Source organism: Sceloporus occidentalis, unplaced genomic scaffold, assembly GCF_023333645.1.
Source record: "Sceloporus occidentalis isolate IW3139 unplaced genomic scaffold, rSceOcc1.0.p SCAF_6, whole genome shotgun sequence".
Lineage (NCBI taxonomy): Eukaryota > Metazoa > Chordata > Lepidosauria > Squamata > Phrynosomatidae > Sceloporus > Sceloporus occidentalis.
In genome coordinates this window covers 44272772-44299652 of record NW_028316986.1, presented here as the reverse complement: position 1 = coordinate 44299652, position 26881 = coordinate 44272772, and the positions used below count along the sequence as shown (strand labels likewise).

The 26881-nt window shown below is 40.8% G+C and overlaps 1 protein-coding gene across 2 annotated transcripts in view; it reads right to left on the bottom strand.

Annotated features, from left to right (window-relative positions):
• The window catches only part of LOC149310684 (polypeptide N-acetylgalactosaminyltransferase 14-like), a 332296-nt gene that overhangs the window by 88708 nt on the left and 216707 nt on the right, over positions 1-26881 (bottom strand). For both annotated transcript variants that reach the window (XM_089529534.1, XM_089529535.1), the window contains one exon: positions 18522-18620. In XM_089529534.1, coding sequence (XP_089385660.1) covers positions 18522-18620 — 99 coding nt within the window. The remainder of the gene's footprint in view (positions 1-18521; positions 18621-26881) is intronic.

Genomic DNA, 26881 nt, shown 5'->3' with positions numbered 1-26881 from the left:
GGAGTTTTCAAATATGATTGCCAATGGCTCCGATATTACTTTTGCCAGTTCTTTTAATGCCCTTGGATGTAATTCATCTGATTCTAGAGACTTAAATTCATTTCAATTAACAAGGTATTCCTCTACTATCTCTTCACTTATTCTGTGCTGAAATTCCCCCTTTCTGTCCTCTGCTCCATTATCCTCACATTGAGCACCCTTTTCCTTTTCTGAGAACTCTGAGACAAAGAAGGTGTTGAGTAATTCTGCCTTTTCTCTGTCCCCTGTTAGCATTTTGCCATCTTCTCCATGGGAGATGGTGGTGGTGATTCCCAAAACCCTAACCAGATATTACCCCAACTGGGAATCCTTGTATTAATACTGTACCTCTTCTTCACCTGCTATATAGTCTTTTCCTCTTTTCTTACTGCCTCTAACTTTACCAAGCATAATGTCATTTCACTTGACATTAATCATAAACATGTAAGAGCTCATTCATAGCCTGTGGTAGGGAAAAGGCAGCTAGTGTGATGCAGGTAAGGCTTCCAATAAGTTCTGTGGCTCGGTCATTTTTGGATGTCACAGAAGAAGCTGAGAAAATAGAAGTTGATTCACTTGCACTTTTTCTTTCCCCCTCTCTTTCAAATGTTTGAACAGGTTCTCACTGGGTGACTACCACAGAAATACACTGCCTCTTCTTCTAAGCCTAACCGAACTCATAAGATTATTGAAATGACACATGAAGTGAGGCCTGCAAAGTACCTTTATACAATGAAAACTGTTACAGAGTCATTAGAGTACAGTTGAAATCACCCATTTCGTAGTGTTAGGCACACTCCAGATCATCCATTGTTCTGTCATTAATTGTGCTAATGCTTTCATCTTGCTCCTTGCTTCAGGCTTCATGCTGGCAAGCAAGGCCTGTCTCTTTTTCTTCCTTGTTGCCCAGCTTGGCACCAGCCCCTAGTACAGCCCTTCAGCCAGAAATCCAGTGGGGAGTTGGGCATTTTGCCTACAGTATCATACACAACAGCTTTCCCTAGCTTGGATGACTGCCAGCCAATGTGTCTTCTGAAGCTTCCAATCTTTTCCCCCGTTTCTCTTTTTAAAATAGTGCCAGGTTTTTCCTAAAACTTCCTAAATTATCTAAATGCAAAAGGAAGAGTGAATGTGGTCATTTTTAAAATGCAAGTATTCTCTTAAGTATACTTGACCCATACCTTTGCAAACAATATTTATATTAATATATTGGTTTCACAATCTATCAGGTGTGACTGACTGGACCATGAATGATTTGCAAGAATCTAGGAATCAAGGCGGATAATGTTGGATAATGTGAGAGAGTTCAAGTAGAGTTGCTGTTTGTATTGGTGGTATTCTGAACCTATCTATAAGGGCTTAAATATCTGAAAGGCTCCAGGTCCTGCATGATAATGGAACCTAAACAAGGCAGCTCTGGTTAGTACTTGGATGGGAGCCTGCTAATAAATACCAGGTCTGTGGGTGGTATTTCAGAGGGAGGAACTGGCAAAAATCACCTCTGAGTATTCTTTGCCTAAGAAAACCTTATGAAATTCAAGGGATTGCAAAAGATTGACAGGTGACTTGAATGTATCGCATAAACCTATCTATGGAGATTTCATTAAGATATTTCATCAGTTCATTTAGAATTGCTCCCAGAGCACGTGTCACTACTGAAGTCACAGTTGTTTTCTTTTCTTACAGATTCTGAATCTCAATTTACAGGTCTCAGTATTTTATAATCCCCCCTGCCCCCTTGTCTTCAGTTCTCCAATACTGAAGTTCTCCAGTATTGTCACATCTATAACCCATCTGTAACTAGTTCATGCAGCAAGACTGCACAAACAATGTAATAAATGACATGATAAAGGGTCTGCAATGACACATAGGAATTTATTCAAAAAGTATGATTTGCCATCCACAAAGAATAGTTGGGCCTAAAAAAAGTTGGAAATGGTGATGTAAAAACCTATGGGAATTTAAGGTTCAAACTGAAAAATAATCAAAACATAACATGCCAGACATAACTGGTTGAACAAGAGAGAGCAAGGAGGAGGAAGAGGTGGTGGAGAAGTGGGGGAGTATCACTATCACCACACCACTACCCCCTTTTCTCCAGCCCTTGGACTCAAACCAGTGTAGAAAAACTAAAACAGATACAGATAAAATCTGTCATGACTAAAAAACAAACCAAGTAAAAATACAATTAAAGTATCATGTATCAATTAACAGCAATTTAAAAACATAGAGAATCATGCAGCACCCATTAAAAAAGCAAGGAATAGAGACAATACTGCACATTATTAAAACTCTTTCCCCATAAACAATCTGCTCCCAAAGGCCTGTCAAAACAAAACACCATCAAGGGGGCTAGTCAAGTCTCTCTAAGAAGGGGTGTGTGTGTTTCAGCACTTGGATGAAGTCTCCATGAAGGCCCTCTCTCATGTCCCAGTAGATATCCCTGTTAGAGTGGTGAGTGCTGTAAAGATCTCACAACTTGTGGAAGAGCATGATCCTTCAAATAACCTAGGCATTCACTAGGTTGGTCTCACCCCAGTGCAGTAACTCATGCTGTTACTCCCCCAGACTTAGAGATGCCTGGCCAATGGTGCCCACGGAGTAGATCAGGCTGCTATGGAACAGAAAGGCTCAGATCTACTTGCTGTTGAGAGCTGGTGGACCAAAGGGACCATCCATGTCCTGGGATGCTTTGGTCTACCGGCATTGTTCACAAGTCCTGAAGGAGTCCAGGCTCCAGTGACATCACTAGGGTTGGTGTCACCCTCTATGATAACTCATGATGCCAAACCTCCCCACTGACCTCCTCCCATATGACACCATAGAATTCTTAGCTATGTTTTTTGTATTAATATTATTCATAAATTATAATTCCCATTTAACAGCAATAGATGTGATATAAACATTTAGCAAAATTAAAATTGTACCTTTAAATTATAATATCATATTTACAGCCTAAATATATTTACATGTGGTTAAAGTGAAAATTTGGTAAGATGTGAACATTTTTAAAAACCTGGAGCCTCTCCTTTCTCCTCCCATTGAGCCTTCTCAACACTCACACCATCTGTTCAGCATTTTAAAGGGACACAGGCTAATGCCACATCCCCCCCTTCCATCAAAAGGGAAATGTTTGGGGAGCAGTGGTGTCACCCCCTTAGGGTTTCATCTGGTGTGGCCCCCTAGTGATGCCCCTGCCAGGTGCCTTTCACTGGTGGGAGCGCCCTCCAGGAATTTGCTGTGGCTTGTGAACAGCATCTCTACCAGTGAAAGGCACCTTGTCACTTCCAGGTGGGTAGGCCAGGTCCTTCTCAGGAACTTCACTCTCTGAGTGCTCCAGTCTGCCCATGGAAAGGCGCCAGAAGGCAGACCCGCCACTCTGAAGTGTCACTCAGTGTAGTCCGCCTCCCCTCCCCCAAAATGCCCCTGCACCTGGATGTGAGTTTAGGCCACATTCAACAGTTTAAATTGTGCCTACAAAAAGGCTGATGGCCAGCAGAACTGTTGTAACTAAGGAATTTTGTGCACTGTTACTAGCCATTGTCAACAGTCTAGCTGCAGCTCTTTCAATCAGCTAAGTTTCCAAACACTTTTCAAAGGCAGCTGCTACAGTGTACTACAGTGACCTGGAGTTATTTTATTGTAAAAAGGAATTAAGTTACAGCTCTGAAGGGGGTGAACCTACAATTATCACTATAGTTGCAGTACAGATATACTATGTTAATGAAATACTGTCTAACAGAAAATTTGATACCAGAGGCACAGATAACATGGTTCCTACACTACAAAAGAGAAGAGAAGTTCAACATGTTTCACCAAAGCTTTTATTTATAACTAAACAATATGCTCATGTGAAATGAACAAGGTCAGGAAAGCCTTGAATAAGTAAACAAAAATATTTTGAGACTTTATTAAACGTTACTAAAAATTTAACTATTACAGCAGATAACTAGCTTTCATGGATATAATTCTAACTTCCTCCCTTCAGCCACCATCTTGAAGGAGAGAGAGAGGCAGGCGAGCTCCAACTGCCTTCCTAGAAGAAGACTAGCCCTCCCTTCAGCCACCATCTTGAGGGAGAGAGAGGCAGGCTAGGTCCAACAGGCCTGTCTGGAAGAAGCAGAGCCCTCCCTCCGGTCCATCTGCCTTGGTCCAGGCCTCAGAGGGAGAGAAGAATGCTGGACCTGATCCCCTCCCCCCCTCACCATTCCCTTCTCCTTTTGTGTCATGTCTTTTAGATTGTAAGCCTGTGGGCAGGGAACTGTCTGGTTAAAAATAATAAATGTAAGCCGCCCTGGGAGCCATTAGGGCTGAAGGGCAGGATATAAATACCTAAATAAATAAATAAACTTCCAAGTTCTGCTCCAAACATCTAATAGTGGCCTTGGAGTGTCCACATGGATCATGCAACTGGGAATACCAGAGGTAAGATAAAAGTAAACAGAGGTGCAGTACAGAGCACCAGGAAGAGGCGGCTGGAAGTCGCCTCTTGTTGCTGCGCAGCAGTGCTGCAGCAACCAAATTGTGCAGCGCTGCTACCAAAAAGAAAGACCACTAAAAAGCGGCTCTTTTTTGTGCTGCTGAAAATAGCTTGCAGCAGCGCAAGCACATTTCTGCTGTGTGGCTCCATTTGGATGCCGCGCAGCAGCGATGTCATCACTGCACGTGCCATCTACTCAGCACCGCACAGCAAGGATGACCTCGTCACGTGCAAGGGGTGAGGGGCGTGTGGGCGGGGCGTCCCTTGCACATGACGAGGGCATCCTTTGGAGCCAGTATGTATTGGGCCAGAGAAAGGACTCCCATGTGGCTATCCAGTTAAGATACTCAGACTGAGTGTTTCTCAGAAGAGCTTTTGGCTAAGGAATTACTGGAGCCTATTGTAGAATGCAGGCTTGTTTTATTCTTTTCCCCTGTGGTACAGGTCAAAGTTCACCAGTTTAAATAATCTGTAAGTAGTATATTACTTCACATTCATTGGCAGGCATTGTAAATGCCTCTGGCACCAATCTGCCTCAGTCCTTTCTGTTCTCTCTGGCTTTTATTGTTTAGAGAGAGAAATGTGCACACTGTGTTTCCTTCCCTCTGGAACATTTCTGGAGTGAGGCTGAGCAGCCTCACCAGATCTAAGAAGAGTCAGATGCATTCATTATACTTTGTTTCTGTCTCAGTAATTTGGGCAGTGGCTTTGATAGAGAGAAGGCTTCTACAGGGATAGATTGGCAACCAGAAATTTTAGGGAGTAATTTGCAGCCTCCCCCCACTTTTTTTTTCTTTTGCAAATTGCAGTATTCTCTTCCTCTGGGACAGAAGAGCAGAGCTTGGAAAAATGAGGGAGTTAGACAACATTTCCCAGAATCCCCTAGCCAACTTGGCCACTCTGAGCTGTAGTCCCTCAAAAATAACTTTTCCAAGTTTTGCAGCAAAATCTTTTAGTACTAGGGTGGATAGGTGCCCCAACAACATTTTCTTTAATCAAGGATTGTGTCCCCTCACTTCAAATTCTTACTAGAATGGCAGAAAATCTCCAGACAAGACTTCATTTAAGTCTTGTAATTGTACCTTTAGGATATATGGAAGAATCAGGGTCAAAAAAAGTAAGAAGAAAAGTCAACTTAACATTTCATTTAATAAATGCAGCTAGAATATTGAAAAATCACAGTTTCAGATAAACAAATTGGTTCATTGTGTGTTATTTTCAAGGGAATAATTAAGACAACAAATCATAGAATCATAGAGTTGGAAGAGACACAAGGGCCATCCAGGCCAACTGCCTGCCATGCAGGAATTCTCAATCAAAGTATCCCTGACAGATGGCCATCCAGCCTCTGTTTAAAGACCTCCAAGGAAGGAGACTCCACAACACTCTGAAGGAGTGTGTTCCACTCCCAAACAGCTCTCACTGTCATGAAGGTCCTCCTAATGTTGAAGTGGAATCACTTTTCTGTAGCTTGCATCCACTGTTCCGGGTCCTATTCTCCGGAGCAGCAAAAAACAAGCTTACTCCATTCTCAATATGACATCTCTTCAAATATTTAAACAAGGCATTCCTTTCACCTCTTAATCTTCTTTTCTTCAGGCTAAACATACCCAGCACCCAAGGTCTCTCCTCATAAGACATGTTTTCCAGACCCTCCACCTTTTTGGTCGCCGTCCCCTAGACATGCTCCAGCTTCTCAACATCCTTTTTGAATTGTGGTACCCATAACTGGACACAGTATTCTAGGTGACCAAGGCAGAATAGAGTGGCACTACTACTTCCCTTGATCTATACACTATACATCTATTTTTGCAGGCTAGAATCGTATTTGCCTTTTTAGTTGCTGCTTCACACTGTTGACTCATGTTCAACTTGTGGTCTAGTAGGACTCCTAGATCCCTTTCACATGTAGTCTCCTTAAGCCAGGTGTTCCCCATCCTATATCTATGCATTTCAGTTTTTTGCCCTAAGTGCAGTACTTTATATTTCTCTCTGTTGAAATTCATTTTGTTAGCTTTGGCCCAGCTTCCTAATCTATTTAGGTCATTTTGAGTTGTGATCCTGTCCTCTGGCCTATTAGCTATTCCTCCTAATTTGGCATTTTCAAATTTGATAAGCATGTCCTTTATTCTTTCATCTAAGTCATTGATAAAGATGGAGAATAACACTGTGCCAGACCACTGTGGCACCCCACTTCATTGTGTATTATGTATAAATGTATTAGACAGAGTCATCATGTAGATTCTGCTGTACATATGGCTTCAAATGTTTCTATGGATATTATTTCAAATGTTTACAGCTTGTTACTTCCATGTCAGACTAACCACAGCTTATTGCAAGACCTGATGACAGGCAATTGTTGGTTAATCTCAACTATGCTTAAAGTAAAGTAACCAGCTTCAAACTTGATTCATGAAATGTGCTCATTTTTGCCAATATATTTATATATAATGATTCACAATAGATTAGAGTTCAGGTGCAATGCTAAACTCTGTTAAATCTAAACAGAAACAGAAACTTCCAATTTGCTCATTGTGCCTATTTCAGAGAAGGGGATGAGTGTAAACTCAAGACATGCTGCAATCAATATTTCTTATAATACTAAACCATAGCTTCCCAGTCCTTGATGCACAGGTGTTGTTAAGACTTTAACACCCAGATGCCTCTGGCACTTCTGAGGATCAAGTGTTAGAAGCTCTACACAAACTGTTTTCAATTTTTGGTCTTCCAGATGTTTTGGACTTGTAGGAGCTGAAGCCAAACATCTGGAGGACAAAAGGTTGAGAACCACTAACTACAACATGGTCTAAAACTACTGTTGAACTAGACCACTGGCATCCCACTGTTTTCAAGAGAACCGATTCCCCATTAAATATACTTTGGATTTCAGCCTGTGATCTTAATTGCTGTTGTTGTTTTTATATATACATAACCCTGTGTATATTTTTGTTCAAAAATTGAAACAAAATATCAAACACAGCAAGTATCCAGAAACAACACATTTATCATTATATCAAGCTCAGCACATTAGAGTCAGTGAAAAAAACTTAACAGCTAAAGCTGTTTCAGGGAACACTTGCTGATATATGCAAAAATGTCTAAATTTCTCTTGAAAACTAAGAGCGAGTTTCTCCTGAGAAAGTCCATAACCTTGGCATCACAATAGCTTTGTCCCTAGCAACACAAGCAACATTTGAAAAAATCTTCCTATACAAATGGAATATTTTATGACATTGCTGGGAAAACGTTGATCTTCCAAATCTTTTGAACTTCCAACTCCTGGGAATCCCAGTCTGCATGGCCAAGGACAAGGGATTGTGGGAACTCTAATCCAAAACTTCAGGAAGGTTTTTGTTTGTTTGTTTGTTTGTTTTGTCAAACTAGTCATGCATCAGCGTTCATTTTGCATGCTTCAATCAGTACTAGGAACCCCATTCAAGAGCCTCTGATTGTCTTTTCCTGGCAAGTCTGCAAACCAATGAGAAGACTGAAGATAGGCATCAGTCTGGTAGAAAGAATTAATTTAGCTATGGCCAGATTAGGCAAAGCAAATGACCTAAGGGAACAGATGCCTTTAACACACCCCTTTAGATTACAAAGATGTAGTAGTTAGGAATACAAAGGAAGTACTATATGTAAGATCCTAATGCTCTAGCATCTTTGGAAAATCTTGCCTTCTTTGGAAGAATAACTGAAGACAAGACAACTGGAGACAAGATAGTTCCTTGTCTGAATGTTCCAAGCCCTCAAAAAGAACATTCAATTTTCTAATAAGTCTTCTCTTAAGAGTACCCATCTTCAGACTGAAACCTCAGACCTGGGCTCCCTAAAATTTCTGGTTGCCAATCTATCCCTGTAGAAGCCTTCTCTCTATCAAAACCACTGACTAAAGCATCACAGTAGCTCACTCTCAGCAGTCCAAATCAGTATTATAATTTCATATGTCTTTGTGGAACAGGGGTTGTCCTCCAGATCCAAATGGATGAATATTACTAACACAGAACTAGAAGAGATACTAAGTGCTTGCCATGCAGGAGTAAGACTAGATGATGTGGTGGTCTTCTGTGAGTGAAGGGTCCCCAAGTCCACACATTTATGTAGTCCAAAGAAAATAGCTGTACTTCTGTTGGGATTTGCCCTGGTGTAATGAGTGAACTTTCTCACTAACTTCCTTATGTTGCACAATTATGAAGGACAATTAACTGTTTTAAAACAACAAAAATACTTACTTTGCATGGGGATTATGCTTTCAAGGACAACCTCTGAGTTCCTCTGAATGAGCCATGGAGAGGTCTGGGCACATGGCCATTTTTTCATTTACTAGTTCACTCTTGGATAAGCTTTCCTACAGGGGACTGAAGAGATGCCTAATTTTCACTGCAGGCTTTCTAAAAGTAGCATTTAATCCTAATGTGCATCTTGAATCGTCAAAGTACAGAATATAAAGCTCCTTCCAATAAATAAATGAGACAGCTTTCTCACAGCCTCCACAGATTTTTCTGTAAGGGAAACTCCTCCACTCTACATATGCTGTAGCACACATTTAACTGGTGTAGTTAAAAGGAGTTCAGTTATAAGCTATGTGGCTGCTTATTTTTTGTTTTGTTTACAACAAAATGTTTTAAAGCCAAACAAGAGAAACATGTATTAGTTTATCCTTAATAACTTATATTATGACTTGATTATATACAGTGGACCCTTGTTTTATGCAGGGGGTCCGTTTTGGATCCACCCCCCCCCCCCACCATAAGGGAAATACTGTGGGACCTCAAGTCCCATTGATTTTAATGGCAGCACGCTCCTGCATGCCATTAAGAGGGCCAGGGCTCGCCGTCCGCATGACCTTGAGTCCGCATATGGCAAGCCCACATATGGTGCACGTGCGCTGTATTTCAATTTTTCAGAGCCTAGTGTGAAAGCCATTAAATAACAATGATTTCGATACTTTGGGCTAAATCCTGAAATCAATGGAATTTACATATGTGCTAATTTATTCAGCAGTTTATTCAGTGGGTCTGTTATAGTTGGGGCTAGCAATTGGATATAGCTAATAGGTTTTGACAACCAAGTCAAACCCTACATGTAGGCAAGTATTATTTAAGTGTGCACTCATACACTGGTTAAGATCAAATATTCATGACTACCCATCTACTCACCCCAAAAGACGTCAAAAGAGCACTACAATGAAACCCCTGTCTTCCCTCTTCCACAGGCCCTTCTCTCTAAACTAACCTTAGGATAGGGTAGGTACAGGAGGCAAGGCAGGTTCAGGGCTCTCAGCAGTGTCCCAGTGCATTCTGTCTTGCCCCCTGCATACTGTAGCATTCAACAACCACCTGAAGATCTAAAGCAATTGACTTCTTGTACTGGTACCAAGTCCTTCCAGCCTGAGCCCATTTCAATATTCTCTCATGATACTTTAGTTTATTATAAAAGTGAAATCTCACACTGCTCAGGAAGTGTGTCTTACCATTCCAAGTCCACCCTGATGGGCAGTTCCCCAGAACTGAGCAATACTAGTTGCTGGTTCTTGGGATCAAGAAGATTCCACACACCATAGCCTGACAATCCTAGATTATTTTGCAAGATGTGACACCTTCGTAGAGCTGGTAAAAATGGTTAAAATGTCTTTTTATCATTTATGGCACACTGAATGAGCAACTCACATTCTGGAAAAGTTACTTTAAATCTGTTGCCATCATTCAGGGTTCCAGACAAGCCATGAATCTCTTATCTTTGTGATTATTATTTTAGTCAGATTAGCTACTATTATTTCTCTGTGTTTATGAGTAAATGTTTTCACAGATATAAAGAAAAAAAATTAAACAAAGATCCCACAGTTTTTTGTGGGCTTTTCTGGCTACGAGGTCATGTTCTGGAAGAGCTTCTTCCTGATGTTTTGCCAGTATCTGTGGCTGGCATCTTCAGAGAATGCTGGCATGAAAGTGAGTGGGGTATATATATATACTGTGTGATCCTTTTTTGAGAGGAAATGATTTACATGTCAATCTGTGTGTGGGTATGTTGCTGAATGGCAAGGCCTAAGGTTGTCTATTTAATTAGTGATCCATTGTCTGCTGGGAAACCCCTGACCCTGGGTGGTTTTCATTTGCACTTGCTCAGTTTTGATTTTGGTATTTTTCAGGTAGCCAAACTTGGTTTATTTTAAAGGTTTCTTCTTTCCTATTGAAGTTGTCTAGGTGTTTGTAGATTTCAATGGCTTCCCTGTGGCTTCCGTGCATTCCCTGTGCATTCTCGGCATGGTCCAGAATCTCAGTGTTTTCAAATAGCATTTTATGCACAGGGTTGTTTATAACGTGTTCTGCTACTGCTGATCTTTTTCTGGCTGACCCAGTCTGCAGTGTCTCTCATGTTCCTTGATTCATGTTTGAGCACTGAAATTGGTGGTCCCTACGGTAGACTTCTCCGGAGCTGCATAGTATGTGGTAAACTCCTACAGCCATGAGAAGGTCTTTCCTGTCCGTCACTGAGTGCAGCATTTGCTGGATTTTACTGGTCGGTTTGTAGATCATTTGGAGGCTGTGTTTCCCTATTCTATCTGTGATGTACGGTAAAAAATACCTTCCTTTTGGGTGGTCCTTTTGGGTCTTTACTCTTATGGGTTTTTCTGGGTCTGGCAGCACTGCTGATGTCTGAGCTGGAGTAACCATTAGCCTGTAGAGCCCAGTCTAGGTGCTTCAATCCATCTTCCAGGAAGTGGGGTTCACAGATCCTTTTTGCCTGGTCTATCAGTGTTTTATTCTGCTTCTTTTTTGTCCTGGGTGATGGTTGGAGTTCTTGTGCAGGTATCTGTCTATGTGTGTAAGTTTTCTGCATACTGTGTGGCCCAAACACTGGTTCGATATGCAGATGACCAGGACATCCAAGAATGGCAATGTCCCTTACTTTTCTTTTTCAATCATAAATTTGATGTTCGGGTGGATGTTGTTCAGATGGTTTAAAAACAAAGTCAGATCTTCACCCACATATCAGAACCATGTTGTGGGCTTTTTTGGTGCTCTTTCCAGGGCTTGCTTTTCAAAGTGTTCCACGTAAAGCTTTGCTATATCAGGGCTCAGATGGCTTCCCATGGCTACTCCATCTCTCTGCTTGTAGAATCTATTGTCTCACTGGAAGTAGCTTGTAGTGAGGAAATGTTTCACATTTCCACAAGATGCCACATTTCCAATATTTATAAGACTGAGTATTAGGAACTGTGCTACAGCCCTCCTCAACAGGAAAACAAAAGACAGTGGGGTGACCCACAAGTCTCTGGAAGCAGATGGCAACACAGAGTCAGGCGCAGACTGATCCTGAAGATTTATTGCTTGGGCAGGTCCAAAGAAGTAGTCAGTAAGCTCCTTGGGTAAACAGAATACCCTCAAACCTATGGGCCCATTAAAACCCAAGGAATATTGATTGCTAGGGAATGTGGGGGGAAATGCTATTATGTTGTACTTATGTCCTTTGTGGGTTTTTCTGCAGATATCTGTGAACAAATTGTAAGACTAGTTGGGCCTTCAGGCTGATCCACAAGGGCTTTTCTTCTGTTCTTATGTTTAAACTTACAGCCATGTGGTAATTCACTACATTAGGAGTGAATGACAAATTCAGTTTTGATGCCAGCAGCTCCTAAGATGAAGTGCAATGTGCTCACAACAAGACTTTTGTCATTTCCTATTTAGCAAGGGCAGAATAACTTAACTTGGGCTCTGCTACTTATATACACCTACCTATCCAGCAACACTGGGACTGGTATTGTGTGACAAGTGATAAAGTAACAATCGTTGTATATAGTAACCTTTCAGATTTGTGATGAGTGCTTTAGAAATTCATATTGCTTGGAAATGAGAGTGTGTAATTATGATTGCATTAGAGATGCACATATTTCAGACTCCCTGTTACCTTGTCATCCCCCACCCCATACTTTCCTGACTCCTGTAGAATTCTGAATGTTAGTTGAAAGCCAATGGTGAGGAGAAAAACAGCTTTCTTGACAGAGAGGACTCACTACAGTATAATAAAGCTACAATCCAATTTTTAAAAATTATACATGTAAAATTGAAAAAATGTATAGAAATCTATTCAGTACATTTATGATGAACATATAGTATTTTTAAAGCTACCAATATTAATACAAAACAGACAGATGCACACAAGTATCCAGTCAAGGAATGCAGTCTCAAAACAGCAGCACAAAGAGCCCGGATTAATTATTGTCCATTTTAAAACACTGAAAATAATATATATTTTAAAAAGCTACACTTTTATGCATAAGTGGTGGCACTTACTTCACAGACAGAAGGCAACATTCATTTCAACCATGGCTATTTTAAAGGAAGCATTTTGTATCCTTCCTTGCTCCTTACTATCTCCCTCTCTGCCTCCCTCTTATCTTCCTCTCTCTCACTGGGGTTCAAATCTGCATTCCCCGCCATTATTAAGTCTTTCCCTCTGATAGCAGGCTTTCCACAAAATAGGGTGTTTCAATAATTAGACTTGTAAACTATGCCCATGTTTATCTTCCAATGACCAATCACAAAAGAAAAGCAGGGGTGCTGAAAAGGATTACTGCTTCTAAATATTTCTAAGCATATCATCTAGCATGATTCTGTGGCATAGCCAGCTTTGGACTTAGACTGGATCCTATCCACCTGGGCCAGCCTAAGCCATTTTGCTGCCTGAGGCAAAAGTTAAAATAGAGCCCCTTTTGCATTCAGATGAACTGATGCTGACTGGACTACCAGTTGATCTTACTTCAGTCTTGGCAATGAGATAGCATCATCTACCACACCTTAGGACAGCAAGTTGATTTATGGGGTGAGAACATGCTGTGTGATAAACACAACACTACTTTCCAATAGAAGGTACCATTTTGTAGCTCAAGAGAACAGGCAGTGGTCTGTAATTCCTATCGCACAGCATCATTCACATGAGGCAGTTGCCTCATTCAGCCTAATGATAGGGCTAGTCCTGTAGACTGCTCCTTGTTTTTGTTCTGTCCTCTGTCTGATCCGCATATTTTTTTCCTTCTGTGCTTAGCAAAACTCAGGTCCTATAATCTCTAACCATAACATCCATAACATGTGTAATTTCCTCTGTGCTGGTAGAAATGAAACCCATCTGATGCATACACTCTGTATGTCTTAATGGTCTCTACATGCTACATTCTAATGAATCAACAGAATATCCCAGAACTGTTGTTACATTGGACCTGAACAAACAGGCCAAAATAAAGCTGCTTCGGGTCACTTTGGAGGTATGCTGTTTAAATGCTGCATACATCCTAAGAGACCAGAAGCTATGCCAAAGCCACATTCCAGTCCTAAGGACTGGAGTGCAGCTTTGGTGCAGCTTCTGGACTCTTAAGATGGGTGTGTCATCTGAACAGCATACCTCCAAAGTGACCCGAAGCAGCTTTATTTTGGCTTGTCTGTTTGGGCCAATAAATCAGCATTATTTTTTATTAGAAACTATTCTGGAAATGACAGGAAGGTAATACCATCTTTGCATTGTGCAACTAAAACAATAAGAAGAGAACTCAGTGTCTCTGTTCTAGGCCAATACTGCCTCTTTATCACTCTCTCCTGCGAATTCCTTTTTCACCTTCAGGGTTAATAAAGAGCCTTGGGTTAAGCATAAAGATATTTTGTTCCTGCCATTGGTAACAGATGTGAAATTAAAACTGAAGTTGTTATTGTTGTTATATTTATTTATATCTCACTTCCCACCCACCCCAGAATTGGGACTCAATGTGGCTCACAATGTGAAAGAACAACACAATTAAAAGCATACAAAAAGAGAGCATTAAAATAGAAAACTATTCGCAGTATTAAATCAAGTCAGCTTAAAACAATAATAAAATGCAATTAAAAAGATAAAAAGCTATTTAAAACAGTTCAGATAAACAATGCAGCTCCTCCTAGTATGTTATTTTAAAACTTTCTGTTTTAAAAGCCCGTTTGCATAAAAGGTTTTTGCCTGCCACTAGAAGGAGAACAATTCTGGCTCCCTGGGGAAAGGAGATTATTCTAGGTACTCTTCTAGGGGCTCTGAGAAAGCCCCCTCTTGCATCCCCACCAACAGCACTTATGATGGTGGGACTGAGAGCCTTATTGCATGAGACAACAAAGCTGAAATGGAGCTGGAGAGTAGCTGCTTTCTCCCTGCCTCACCACATGACATTGTAGCACCTAGGTTCTCTTCTCATGGGAGACGGTAGTTAAAGCAAATCTTTTTTTTTCTAGTCAGACAAATCTGTTCAACAAAAGACTTGCTCTGATGACCATCTCCTGTGGGAAGAGAACTTAAGAGCTATGCTGTCATGGAGTAAACCACAGAAAATGCCACTATCTTCTGGCTCTGTTTCAATTTTGTTTTCTTGTTTGATAAGGCTCCTGGTGATCTCATAGTCTGGGCCAGCTCATACAGGGGGATGCTGTCTTCCAAACAGCCTGGACCTGAGCTATATAGGGATATATCATATCCAGCTCTTTGGACTGTGCCTGGAGACAAACTGACAGCCAGTGGAACTGTTTCAACAGGGGTGTGGTATGGTCTCTGTAATGTGCCCCAGGTAACAGTCTGGCTAAAGCTCTTTGGGCCAGCTGAGGTTTCCAAACACTCTTCAAAAGTAGCCCCACATACAGCACTTTATAGTGGTCCAAATGGGATGTAACTAAGGTATATAACATTGTAGCCAGATCTGACATCTCAAGTAATGGGTGCAGTTGGCACACAAGCTTTAAATGTGAAAAAACACTCCAGTTCTCCAGTTTTCAGACAGGACTCTTTCCCAGCTCCTTATGGAGGAGCCAGGAATTGAACATGGAACTGTCTGTATGCAAAATATGTGTTCTCTACCACTTAGTTCCAGCCTTTCCCCACATGTTATTTAAGTGAAATGGTAATACAGCTGTGGCATACTGAATACAGTTTCTTTCACTGCAGTTTCATTTGCTTGAGCACAACACTGAGTTTTTGTTGTTTTTAGTGTCAGAATCTGCAAAGTAACGGTAGATGTACATTGAATTTGGTGATGTGCGCTGGAAAGCACGGCAAACACCACAAACAGAGTGTGTGGGGGCGGAATTAGAGAAAACCATCTTAAGGCCTTTGGAAAACAGCATGTACTGAATTGACTTGTAGAAGTATCTTGTAGTCCATAGATACCATTTTTATCAGAAAGATTGACACTTCACAGTGCAATCCTAATTCCAAGCAGTATCAACTGTTAGTGAACAGGATTAACCATAAACTTCTTCAGTTGGAAGAAATTCCATCCATGTCAGCACAACCTCCTTGTGCCAGTTATCTGAGACATCTGCCAAAACAACAATCTGCTGGCAGAACTATTTGGTTGCTTAAAATCTGCCCAGAGAAAAGCCAAAAAAAAAAAAAAGGTGGAAAAAGTAGGAGGTAGAGATGTTAGTCCAGATATAAATCTCATTCCAGCCCAGGGACACAGTCACAATGCTGGCATAAAGTTACATCAGGGTAATGTTAGCCCTAATTCATTTTTAGCATTCTCCCTACTGAGAGCAGTTTGGATTCAGCTTAGCTTCAGTTGGCCTTGTTGTCAGTTCACCTGGCCTTTGAACATTTTGGTCTAACACTCTTACCTCCCTGACACATTTAGACTAGGAATCCACAAATAGTAAGATAATATACTTAAGCAACTTTCAACAGTGATTATTCATTAGATTACCAAGAGAAAGTCTATGAATAATTTAGCAATTCCATTGTTATATTTTAAAAATATTAATTTGATAATTTCTCTTGGAAAATAAAGCAAGAATAAAGATTTATGCAACTGAATAGTCCTCATCAATTGGTTATTACACTGCCAGACTGGAGTCAGTGATGCTAAGCGAAGATACAGTGAGGCACAACTAGTAATTTTGCATGATCTTAAGATCCAGGATGTCTCTTGCTATCATCCCAAACCACATCACCATCCCTCCTCGCAAAACAGCTTGTGATTTTCACATTTGGAGTATTACAAATGAATCATTTGTGAACAGTCTGCATCCCTGCAATTAATAGCTCTAGAAAGTAGTGGGTTCATTTTGAATAATGAATGAGCCCAGTAATTGCACGATCTGTTCATAGAGAAGCTGCCAATACAAAAAGGCGGGAAAAAGAGCGAACAACAGCAGAATGAATTAGTCAATACACTACTCCCCCTCTCCTCCCGCACCAGTGCCCAAAATCTGCATTGGCATTAAGTAGTAATGTATACTGTCAAAATGGCCAGCAGACATTCAAAATATTTTAAGAATTAGAAATCTGTATAAATTGAAGTAGTGACTGTGTAGATGAAGAGAACCAGAGGAGGAAAAATGAGGAAATGATTGTGCATGAACAGATCTGGTAGTGAAGAAAATTGGATTCATAATCTAGATTTTCCAAGAGATGGTTTAATCTGCTTTGCTTTCTATAATGTTCACATTCTTTCAAGCACAAGTTTGATCCATTTTCATTTTGTAATAATTTTTCAAAAACCTAAAATATTAAATTTCTATGAATTTAAACAGCATTGAAATACTTAAATGTCTATGGACAATTTTATAATTCATTAAAGGCATTAATTTTTTTAATGCAGTCTGTTGAGTTACAGAGACACCCATACGTAACTTTATTTCAACCAGCATTTTCAAATTCAGGTGCTCATGCAGTGAATTCAAATTTGCTAGTCCATTTATTTTAATAAATAGTTCATAAAAGTTGAACAGAATTAATCACATTGCTCCCCAAGTTAGATTGTGTTATTGGAGGTCCACACGATATAGCTGTTGAAGTGATAAATGGTAAGGTATGAAAGGAAACCCAACAGCCTCAAAATTGTCTGCCTCTTTCTCTTTTGCTGTATTTCATTTAGCAGGCTGATTTCTCTGAGAGTGCCATTGCCCACAGTCTGTTCAGTCACAGCCTTACTGATAAATTCTGAGCTAGCTTCCACCTTTTAGCTGTTTCTATTCCAGCAAGTATCAACCAAGCCCCTAGAAGTTGCATTTACTAAAGAATGAGTTAATGGCCATTCTCCTCCTTTAAAAGAGAAGGTCTCCCTCATCTAAAATTCCAAAAACCAAAACTTTTTTCATGGATGGCTGAGATAGTAGAACCTTTGCTTTCTGATAGTTCAGTGTACACAAACTTTATTTCATGCATTAAAATATTAAAAATGTATAAAATTACCTTCAGGCTTTATGTATATGAAACATAAATGAATTTTGTGTTTAAATTTGGGTCCCATCTCCAAGATACCTCATTAAGTATATACACACACACACACACACACACACACACACACATATACATATATGCAAATACAAGTATTCCAAAATCCCCCCAAAAAATCTGAAATACAAAATACTTCTGGTCCCAAACATTTCAAATAAGGGAGACTCAACCTGTAATAAGTCTCCCCATGGTTTCTAATTTTGCAATAATTAGCAATTATATAACACTTTTGCATATTTAAAGTTCTTCACTCATATTATCACTGTAATTTTTGTATCAACCCCAGAAAGTTGGACAAAGTTTTTTTTTTTTTTTTAATCCATGATAAAACTGAGATAAAGGGAGTGGAGTGGGCGATATGTGCCCCACCAAAAATAAAAGTTACCATGAAGAGGAAGAACAGCCACTTCTGGTTCCATTTTACTGGAGTAGTGCTAATTGCAGTAGCGATTTTGCGGGGAGGAATTGGACCCTTGATCCGGGAAGTTTGCTCATCTCTGGCCTAAGAGTGCTGCATGAGCTTGTGGCTGAGGCAAAATGTGGACTCAAATTTCAGAACTATGATACCATACCAGTTTCCAGTTCTAACACATTATCTCAACACAAATGCCACAGTATTATAGGACAAACTTTATACAGGACAGCATTTTCAAAATTGTTCTCATTTACAATTCTCATATACTGTTTCAATCCTATTACTGAAAGTTAATATTGATGGTTTTTATATGGCAACTGGAATCTTGGAAAGCAACTGAATTTGACCTCCGTTCCTGCATCTTACCTTCTTATAGTCCTTAATAATGTAGATCTAGCTTCGTTGTGGAAAGTGATGATAATACTGGTTGGTGGCAGATCTGTACGGTAGTGTAATGTAGTGCATCTGAAAGAAGGAAGAGAAAAAGAATAATGCATATGTTAGGGTATCACAAGAGAATAATAAGGGCGGCATTTGATAGTAAATGATGTTAAGTAACAACCAAGGGTGTAGCTGAAACTGAACAAACTGAAAGGCTGCTCGCCTGATTTTCAAAATACCAGAGCAGTGGTGAACTCAGCTAGAGTGCCAAGAACTATCCATTTTCCCTGGTCTGATGAGAACCAGAATACTCTAAGGTGGGTCTCAGTTGCAGCAGAGCAGTTTACCAAAGACTACTAGACTTAGAAAAAGACTAGAAACCATGTATGAGAAAGTACTGGTGTAATATGAGCATATTAGTCCCAATAAGCAATCTCATTATCCTAAGTTAGATCTGCTCTTGTTTCCAGACCACCTCAGAGACAAATTCATGTATTTAACACAATGCAGTATGTATTGACCAGGAACAGATGAGATTCCAATCAAATTGCTTGAATCCACACTAACAGAATCAACACCAGTGCTAACCAACTTATGTCAACAGATATGGAAAACAAAACCATGGCCAACATTATACATCCCCATCCACAAAAAAGGAGATACAAAAGATTGCAGCAACTAAAGGACCATAGCTCTAATCTCTCATGCAAGCAAAATCATGCCCCAAATTCTGCAACATAGACTCCAACCATACATGGAGAGAGAAATTCCAGAAGTGTAAGCAGGATTCAGGAAAGGAAGAGGCACTAGGGACCACTTTGCAAATATACGGTGGCCAATGGAGCGCACCAAGGAATTCCAAAACAAGATCAGCATGTGCTTTATAGACTATAGCAAGGCCTTTGACTGCATAGATCATGAAAAACTATGGAACGCCTTAAAGACCTGGGAGTGCCAACACATCTGATAGTCCTAATGAGAAATCTTTACTCAGGACAGGTGGCCACTGTCAGGACAGAACAGAATGATTCCCAATTGGCAAAGGGGTCAGACAGGGCTACATCCTCTCACCCTATCTGTTCAACTTGTATGCAGGACTAAATACACTAAAAGCAGGACTGGACACAGAAGAAAGAGGAGTGAAAATAGGAGGAAGGAAAATCAACAATCTAAGATATGCAGACAGCATCATACTACTAGCCGAAAATATCACAGACTTGGAACAACTATTAGGAAGATCAAGGAGGAAAGTGCAAAGGCAGGCTTATTGTTGAACATAAAGAAAACAAAATGACCACAAAAAATGTGCACAGATTCAACCTAGACAACGAGAAAATAGAAATAGTAAAGGAATTTTCATACATGGGATGAAATGTTGATCAGAATGGGGACTGCAGTCAAGAAGTCATAAGAAGACTAAGAATGGGGAGGGCAGCTATGAGAGAACTAGAAAATATCCTAAAATGTAAAGACATACAACTGAGCACGAAAGTTTGAATTATAAAAGCCACTGTATTCCCTATTACCATATATGGATGTGAGAACTGGATAGTTAAGAAAGTGGATGGGAAGAGAATTAATTCATTTGAGATGTGGTGCTGGAGAAGAATGCTAAGGTTACCATGGACAGCCAAGAATTCAAGCAAATGGGTCCTAGAGCAGATCAAACCGGAAATCTCTCTGGAAGCCAAAATGACTAGACTGAGGCTGTCGTACTTGGCCATATCATGAGGAGGCATGATTCACTGGGGAAAAATAATGCTAGGAAAGAAGGAGGGATGCAGAAAGAGAGGAAAGCCATATGCTAGATGGATGTACTGTATTAAGGAGGTCATAGGCATGAATTTGCAGGGCCTGAGCAAAGCAGTGAAGCATAGGGAGTCTTGGAGATGTCTCATCTACAGGGTCACCATGGGCCAAGATCAACTCAAGGGTGGATAACAACAATAATAACAACAATAAAGTATTCCAATGAGGGGTCACAAGAACATCTGTCCAGATAAGGTCATATTTATTATATCAGCATAAGATGATAAAGGGGGTTCAAAGCTACTAAGACCACTTGTGTCTCCAAAAAGTGCTGGAAACAAGAGCAGTCACAGACTACAAACCTGAACTTTCAGTTGGAGTACAATTCCTGTCAAAATAATTGAATATTACTGCCCTGGTCTGAAAAGCCTTGCCCACTACAATCTTGCCTGGATTGAATCTCAGTTGATTGACCCTCCCTCCATGCTACTGCCTTGCCCAGGCAACTGATTAAGAATATGCATTGGTTGCCTAGCTTTCATGAAAAAAAGGAGAACAGCTGGCCATCATCTGCTTATGAGTGGAACCTCCATCTATATCTCCAAATAACCTCTCCCAGAGTTCAGTCTAAATTTTAATTAGTAAAGGGATTACTAATGGAACATTTGGGAATCACTCAGCACAACTCTCAGCGGACAGAGCAAGAATCTCCTGTCCAAACCTGGAATCAGCCACCCATATAGGAGCAGACCAGCTGTAACATGACAGTCCATCAAACATTTCAGCCCCTTTCTATAGACATTTCATCAGGATGAGATAGATACTCTTTTCAGTGGTTCCACCTAGGTTAAGAGAATCCCATGAAGTATAATTGGCTCCTTCCCTCACTGTTTTTCACTGATTGCTTATGAATGTTTTATTCCAATAGGTTCTTGTGGTTTGTGGCAGCCAATGGATTATTTTAAACATTTGACCCTGTCCCCCTGTATTGATGGTATTCTTTCACTGATTTTAAGAACAGTTTTCTTTTAAATATTGGAACCCACCATTTTGCACAGAAGAATGAGATATCAAGGTCTCAATAAAACAATCCTGTCTTCCAATGTACAGTGACATTTTCTTGGGTTTATGTGAGGAAGCACAATACTGCCCTAGAATTTTCTCAATGGCAATATTCAGCTCTTGAAGATATGAGGTGCTCAGACCCACCTACCTCACCATTAACCAAAGGCAATCATTTACCTTATGAGAAAGGTTTCAGCTCTTTTTCCGTAGGTTAGATTCCAGGTACTTCATATTTTCTAAAACTTGGCCATTGCTCCCCCCCCCCCCTTTTCTCAGTTATCCTCATTATTCTCAATATTCTTGGACCAATTAGAGAGACACTATCTTTTCACAAAGCACTGACTTCCATAATATTTCTTTTTCTTGTTTTTTCACAACTTCCTCTTTTCTATAATACTGCTTACCTTTGAGAATATACAGTTAGCCCCCCATATTCACTGATTGATTATCCACAGATTCAAGCATCCACAGCTAGAAAATGTTTTTAAAATATATAAATTCCCCAAAATAAACCTTGATTTTGTCATTTTGTATAATGGTCACCATATTACTATGCCATTGTATTTAATGGGACCTGAGCATCCACGGTTTCTGTTATCCATGGGAGGTCCAGGAACCAAACCCCTGTGGATATCAAGGGCCTACTGTAATGGATTTAAGCACCTGAGTAGACAGACTGGTAAGCTGAGATCCTGTGTGGACATCTCATCACAACCCCTCTTTCTGTTTTTCCATCCCATTCATAGCTCTACCAGGTCATTCTGAGTCTCAGCCAAAAGAATAATTAGCTCATGCCATCCCATTCCTTTTGTATCCAGTTTGGCCTTTTGTTTGTTTTGCCTTTGATGTGAATACTTTGTTGTAAAAGATGAATACATTACCCACTCTTTTGTAGAGTGAACAACATGGATGGAAAGCTGTTAGCTTTTCATGACACACTCAATGTATGAGCTGCACTTTTCTGCTTTCCGCTCAACATGACATGAAGAGTCCTGTAGCAACCTATTCAATAGGCAGAAAGACCTTTGTAGGCAGATCTTCTACAGGGTTTTTAAAACTTTCATCATACTAAAAAGGTTTTTCCTTGTAGCTTTAAACACTAATTGTTTCCCTTTTTGAAAGCACATTCTTTCATATTTTTAAAAAAGCCTCTTTGATATGTTTTGTTGGTTCTTTTCCTTTGCAACCTTGTTTTCTGAACTCTGAGCCATGAAGGGTTACGGCTTTCTTTTTGTGTTAGCACTTTCTGTCTTACCCTAACATTCCTCTCTGGTTTCTGGGGCTGGAGGCACCGAAACATCACTACACATGCTTAGAGGAAGAAATAATGGGGAAAATGAACTATATTTTAATTAAACAAGCAGAATTTGCCCCACGGAGGACCTGAAAATATATTTAATTTGATCTAGCTCAAAAGTGAAAGCAATAAGAGTGAGACCCAGCTGAGAGACTCATGGGAGAAGTAAGCATCATCACATGGCGGGCCTAGTGGAGGAAAGGGATTAAGGAGATGCTTGTCCATGGCAGGTAGTGGGGGAAGAAGATATGAGATCAGTGTACATGTCATTGTGGTGGAATGTTGGGCTCTGGAAGTGACTCCACGGGGAATGGGATCAGGGGACATGCGGAGCTTGGGGCTGATCCGGGAGTTTACTCTGTCTTATAAATTCAAGGTGCTTGGCCTTCTGAAGATGAATGTCTGAGATAGCAACCAGTCTCTTTGGATTGTCCTCAGGATCTGGTGTTTCATCCAAGGGAAGGCTGGAGAGGTGTCACAGGTTGACACCGGGGCCTCAGCTGGACCCGCATCAGGTTGCTTCCAGGCTTCTAATATTTAAATAGATTCTAGGTCAATAAAATGGCCCTTGTTTAACACAATTATGTGTCGTCTCATTATTTCATGGCTGGTCAACAATAGCAAAAGAAGCTTGTTGACCAGTTGAGAAACTATATATAGCCTGTGAGATGGTAGTCCCCATTCCTGCACTAACAACAAAAATCATGTTCAGTAAGTTGTCCCTCTATTTATATGTATAAAGCTGGAAAAAAATGTAGCCATCTGAATGCCTGCCCAGCCTAAGAGCTTTATACTGGTAGCTTTGTGGGCCTCTGCTTTGAATTCTAGATGTTCTCTTAGAAATTGAAAGGCTTTGGGGACTTCAGACTCAAATCTCATTTTTAACTGAGCCAGCCCATTGTGTTAATATTGACTTCTACCAGGCATAAAGAATCACTCAGAGTTTACTCTCATATTTGATTTATGTTGTATGCACAAGTTTTTAAAAACTGTAAAATAGAAGAAATAAGAGCAGAAATCTCAGATGAGATCTCTAATTATTTTTCATTTTGTGTGGTTACAATCCAACCTACCAATGCATAGACTAGCAGTGCAATATGTTAGGATGTTGTCAACAAGAGCCTTAAAGTTCAGGAATTATCTTAGATAAGAATTCCCAGTGAAGCATTTTGCTCAGGAATATTTGTGGAAAGCAGAAACTCTTTACAGTTTCTAATAATAATAGTCCTGTTAAGCATTTTCAGTAGTCGGTTTTCTCTTCATATTTCAGAGAAAGAAGACAATTGGCCTAGCTGTATGAAGGGCTGCAGACCTAGTGAAACCAGCAAAACTTGGAGGCTGTACAGACTGGGGTTCTACGCTGGCCTCAGGGCAGAGTGGGGCATGGCATCCACACGATGCATGCCTCAACATTGCCCTGACACTGCTGTCACACTGTGTGCCTGACCACACAGTGGGTGGTGTCATGGCGATACTTTGGTGCTGCATCCAGGTGATGAAGTGCCAAAAGGAGAGCCTGAAAGTGCCGCTACCATGGCAAAGGCACTTTTTCCCTGGCACAAAAACAAGTGGCATTTTGCCATTCTTTTTACCATTTGGGGAAAGGCTGGATTGGGGCTGCGCCATGTCATTGCCACAGCCCTGATCCAGAGTGGAAAGGGGTGGTAACAGGCCGCTCCTGTGTGACCCTGGGAAGGCAGGAGTGATTTGCATGTGTATTGTTCTGTTGCTAATGGCAGGCCTCAGGGTGGGAGGGTCTGCAAAAGAGGATTAGCGTCTGCTTGATTAGTGCTCATTGTCTGCTGGGAAACCCCTGACCCTGGGAGATTTCTCATTTCCATTTGTTGAGTCTTCATCTTGCTATTTTTCAGGACTGGTAGCTAAACTGGTAGCCAAATTGGTAGCCAAATGTAAAAAAAAGTATAAATAAACTTTATTTACCAGTATGATGGCAAGTTTATAATATAAGAAATGCCAGTTTTGACAATAAACATTAAATGCTGGAAACTAATCTTAGTATAGCACTAACACTTATTGGAGTATCCAGGATTTTGATTTTATTATTTATTTACTTCATACTTATACTGGATGACTCCAAGCTAATAATGATGATATAACAGATTATATATATTTTTACCACTGAGGAAGACAATTGTCGAAACACGTATGGTTTTATTTGCATTTACTATTTGTCTACTTTTACTTCCAACATATGTTCTTATGAAGTACATACATTCCTGATTTTATATGTACTTTTACTGTTGGATAGCTTTATTTCAGTGATTGCAAGCTTTTTCAGGTTCGCGTGCCAGGGGGTGAGGCTTCTGTCCCCTCAGGATGGGGCTGTGTGCCGGGGTGGAACTTCCAGCCCAGGGGGTGTGGGTTCCACCCTCTGTGGGTGGAGCTTCCAACCTCTGGATGGGGCTTCTCCCCCCGCCCTTTTCCTAGCACCCAGCTGTCAGAGACAGCTGGGGGGTCAGCAAAGGCCCATAAGGAGGCGGAGCCATGGGTATGGCCCCAGTCCTCCTCTTCCTGGACCTTTCTCCACCCCCAAAGGGCTCTCTGGAGCCCTTTGGGGGCGAGGAAAGGCAAAAGGAGAAGAGGAATGGACACGCCCCCTGCCTTCCTCCCCACGGTCCTTGTCTGCCCTCTAAGTACCCCGTTTGGGGACATTTGGAGGACAGGCAGGGTAAGTGGGGAGGAAGGGGGCTGGGCCCGATGGCGCTGGGCCTGTCTTTTCTCTCCCTCCAGGCTGGATGGTGTCAGAACCAACAATCCTTGTAGTGGATTGTGCCATGTAGACTTTAAGCTAGGGTAGGCAGTATAGCATATGTTTTCTATGTAAAGTGCAGCAATCCTCTGCAAAAATGTTGCACAGAAAATAGCAGTCTTGCACAACAAAACCATGTGGCTAAATTTTCAATGCAAGATTGCTGGGTTTTATACATTTTTGTGCAGTATTGTGCACAAAACAGCAATTTTGTACAAAAACACAATCACCTATCTGGAAACAGTGTGTGTGTGTGTGTGTGTGTGTGTGTGTGTGTGTGCATCTGCTCAAAATCCCACAATTCTCATGCAAAAGCCATATGTGTTTCTGTGCAGAACAATTTCTCCAAACACTAGATGTATAAACAACAGGTGAAAACTGTGCAAAAGGTCTCACCAAGTCTTGTGAAATAATTTTTTTCACCAAGAAATAAATAACGGTGTTTTTACTTTCCATCCCTAATTGTAATAGAGAATAGCTTCTGAAGGGGGTTAAGTCATCTGGAAAACTCAGAACACATAAACCTATTCAGACATTATACTCCCAATCTTTCCAACTTCTGTGTGTGGACATAGGTGAACTCTTCAAAGGAAGAATTCTTTGAATGCAAGTAGAACCTTTTATGCAATTGCTTTACTAGGTTGATTAGATTCCAAGTTCGACAAAGTCTTCTACTCCCATCTAAGGAAACAGGAGTAGAAGCCTCTTACAGATCTCCTCATTCAACACCGCAAAGTTTGGTGACTTAGGCCCGGTACAGACTGCCGGTTTGCAGCAGCCTGGGGCCAAAATTAGGGCTTAGGAGTGAGGAGTATCTGCACGCTCCCATGGCCTAGCATACGGCAGCGGCGCCATCATGGTGGCTTCCTGTCCACATGGGGGCCACCATGATGACGCAAGTGTGACGCAGCATCTGCACATCGCAGCACCATGCATCATCGACATGCGACAGTGCCCTAATGGTGCACTCATGGCGGCAGCTGCACACGCCAAGAACAACCTGCTCTTAGGAGGTTCTTTTTGGTGTGGAGGGAGCCCATGTGGTTTGGTTGCTGCGGGCTCCCCTCAGGAGCAAAAATAGGCAGCTCCAGCCTGCCCTTTCAGGGCAATCTGTCAAGCCCCTTAGAAAGTGGGTTTGGCACACATAAGAATCTAGAGGCTAGAGTCCTTTCTCATCAATATTAATGTATCTATTCAGAAATAATGACTGAATATGGCTACATACACTCTAAGAAATACACAGCTACCAATTTCAGATAAAATCTATGTGCAGTCACAGCTTTAAGAGGAAAGAGAATTTCTCATGGCCAAAGCCATATCAGTTTTTCATCATAGTTTTTCCTTGTCCTCTGCCCCACAAGTAATATGAAAATTATAACTTGGTGAGATGCTGAGAATCTCTGTTAGGGATCCTCAGCTCACCTCACCACTTCAGTCATGAAAGTACAATTTGGGGGAGCACGA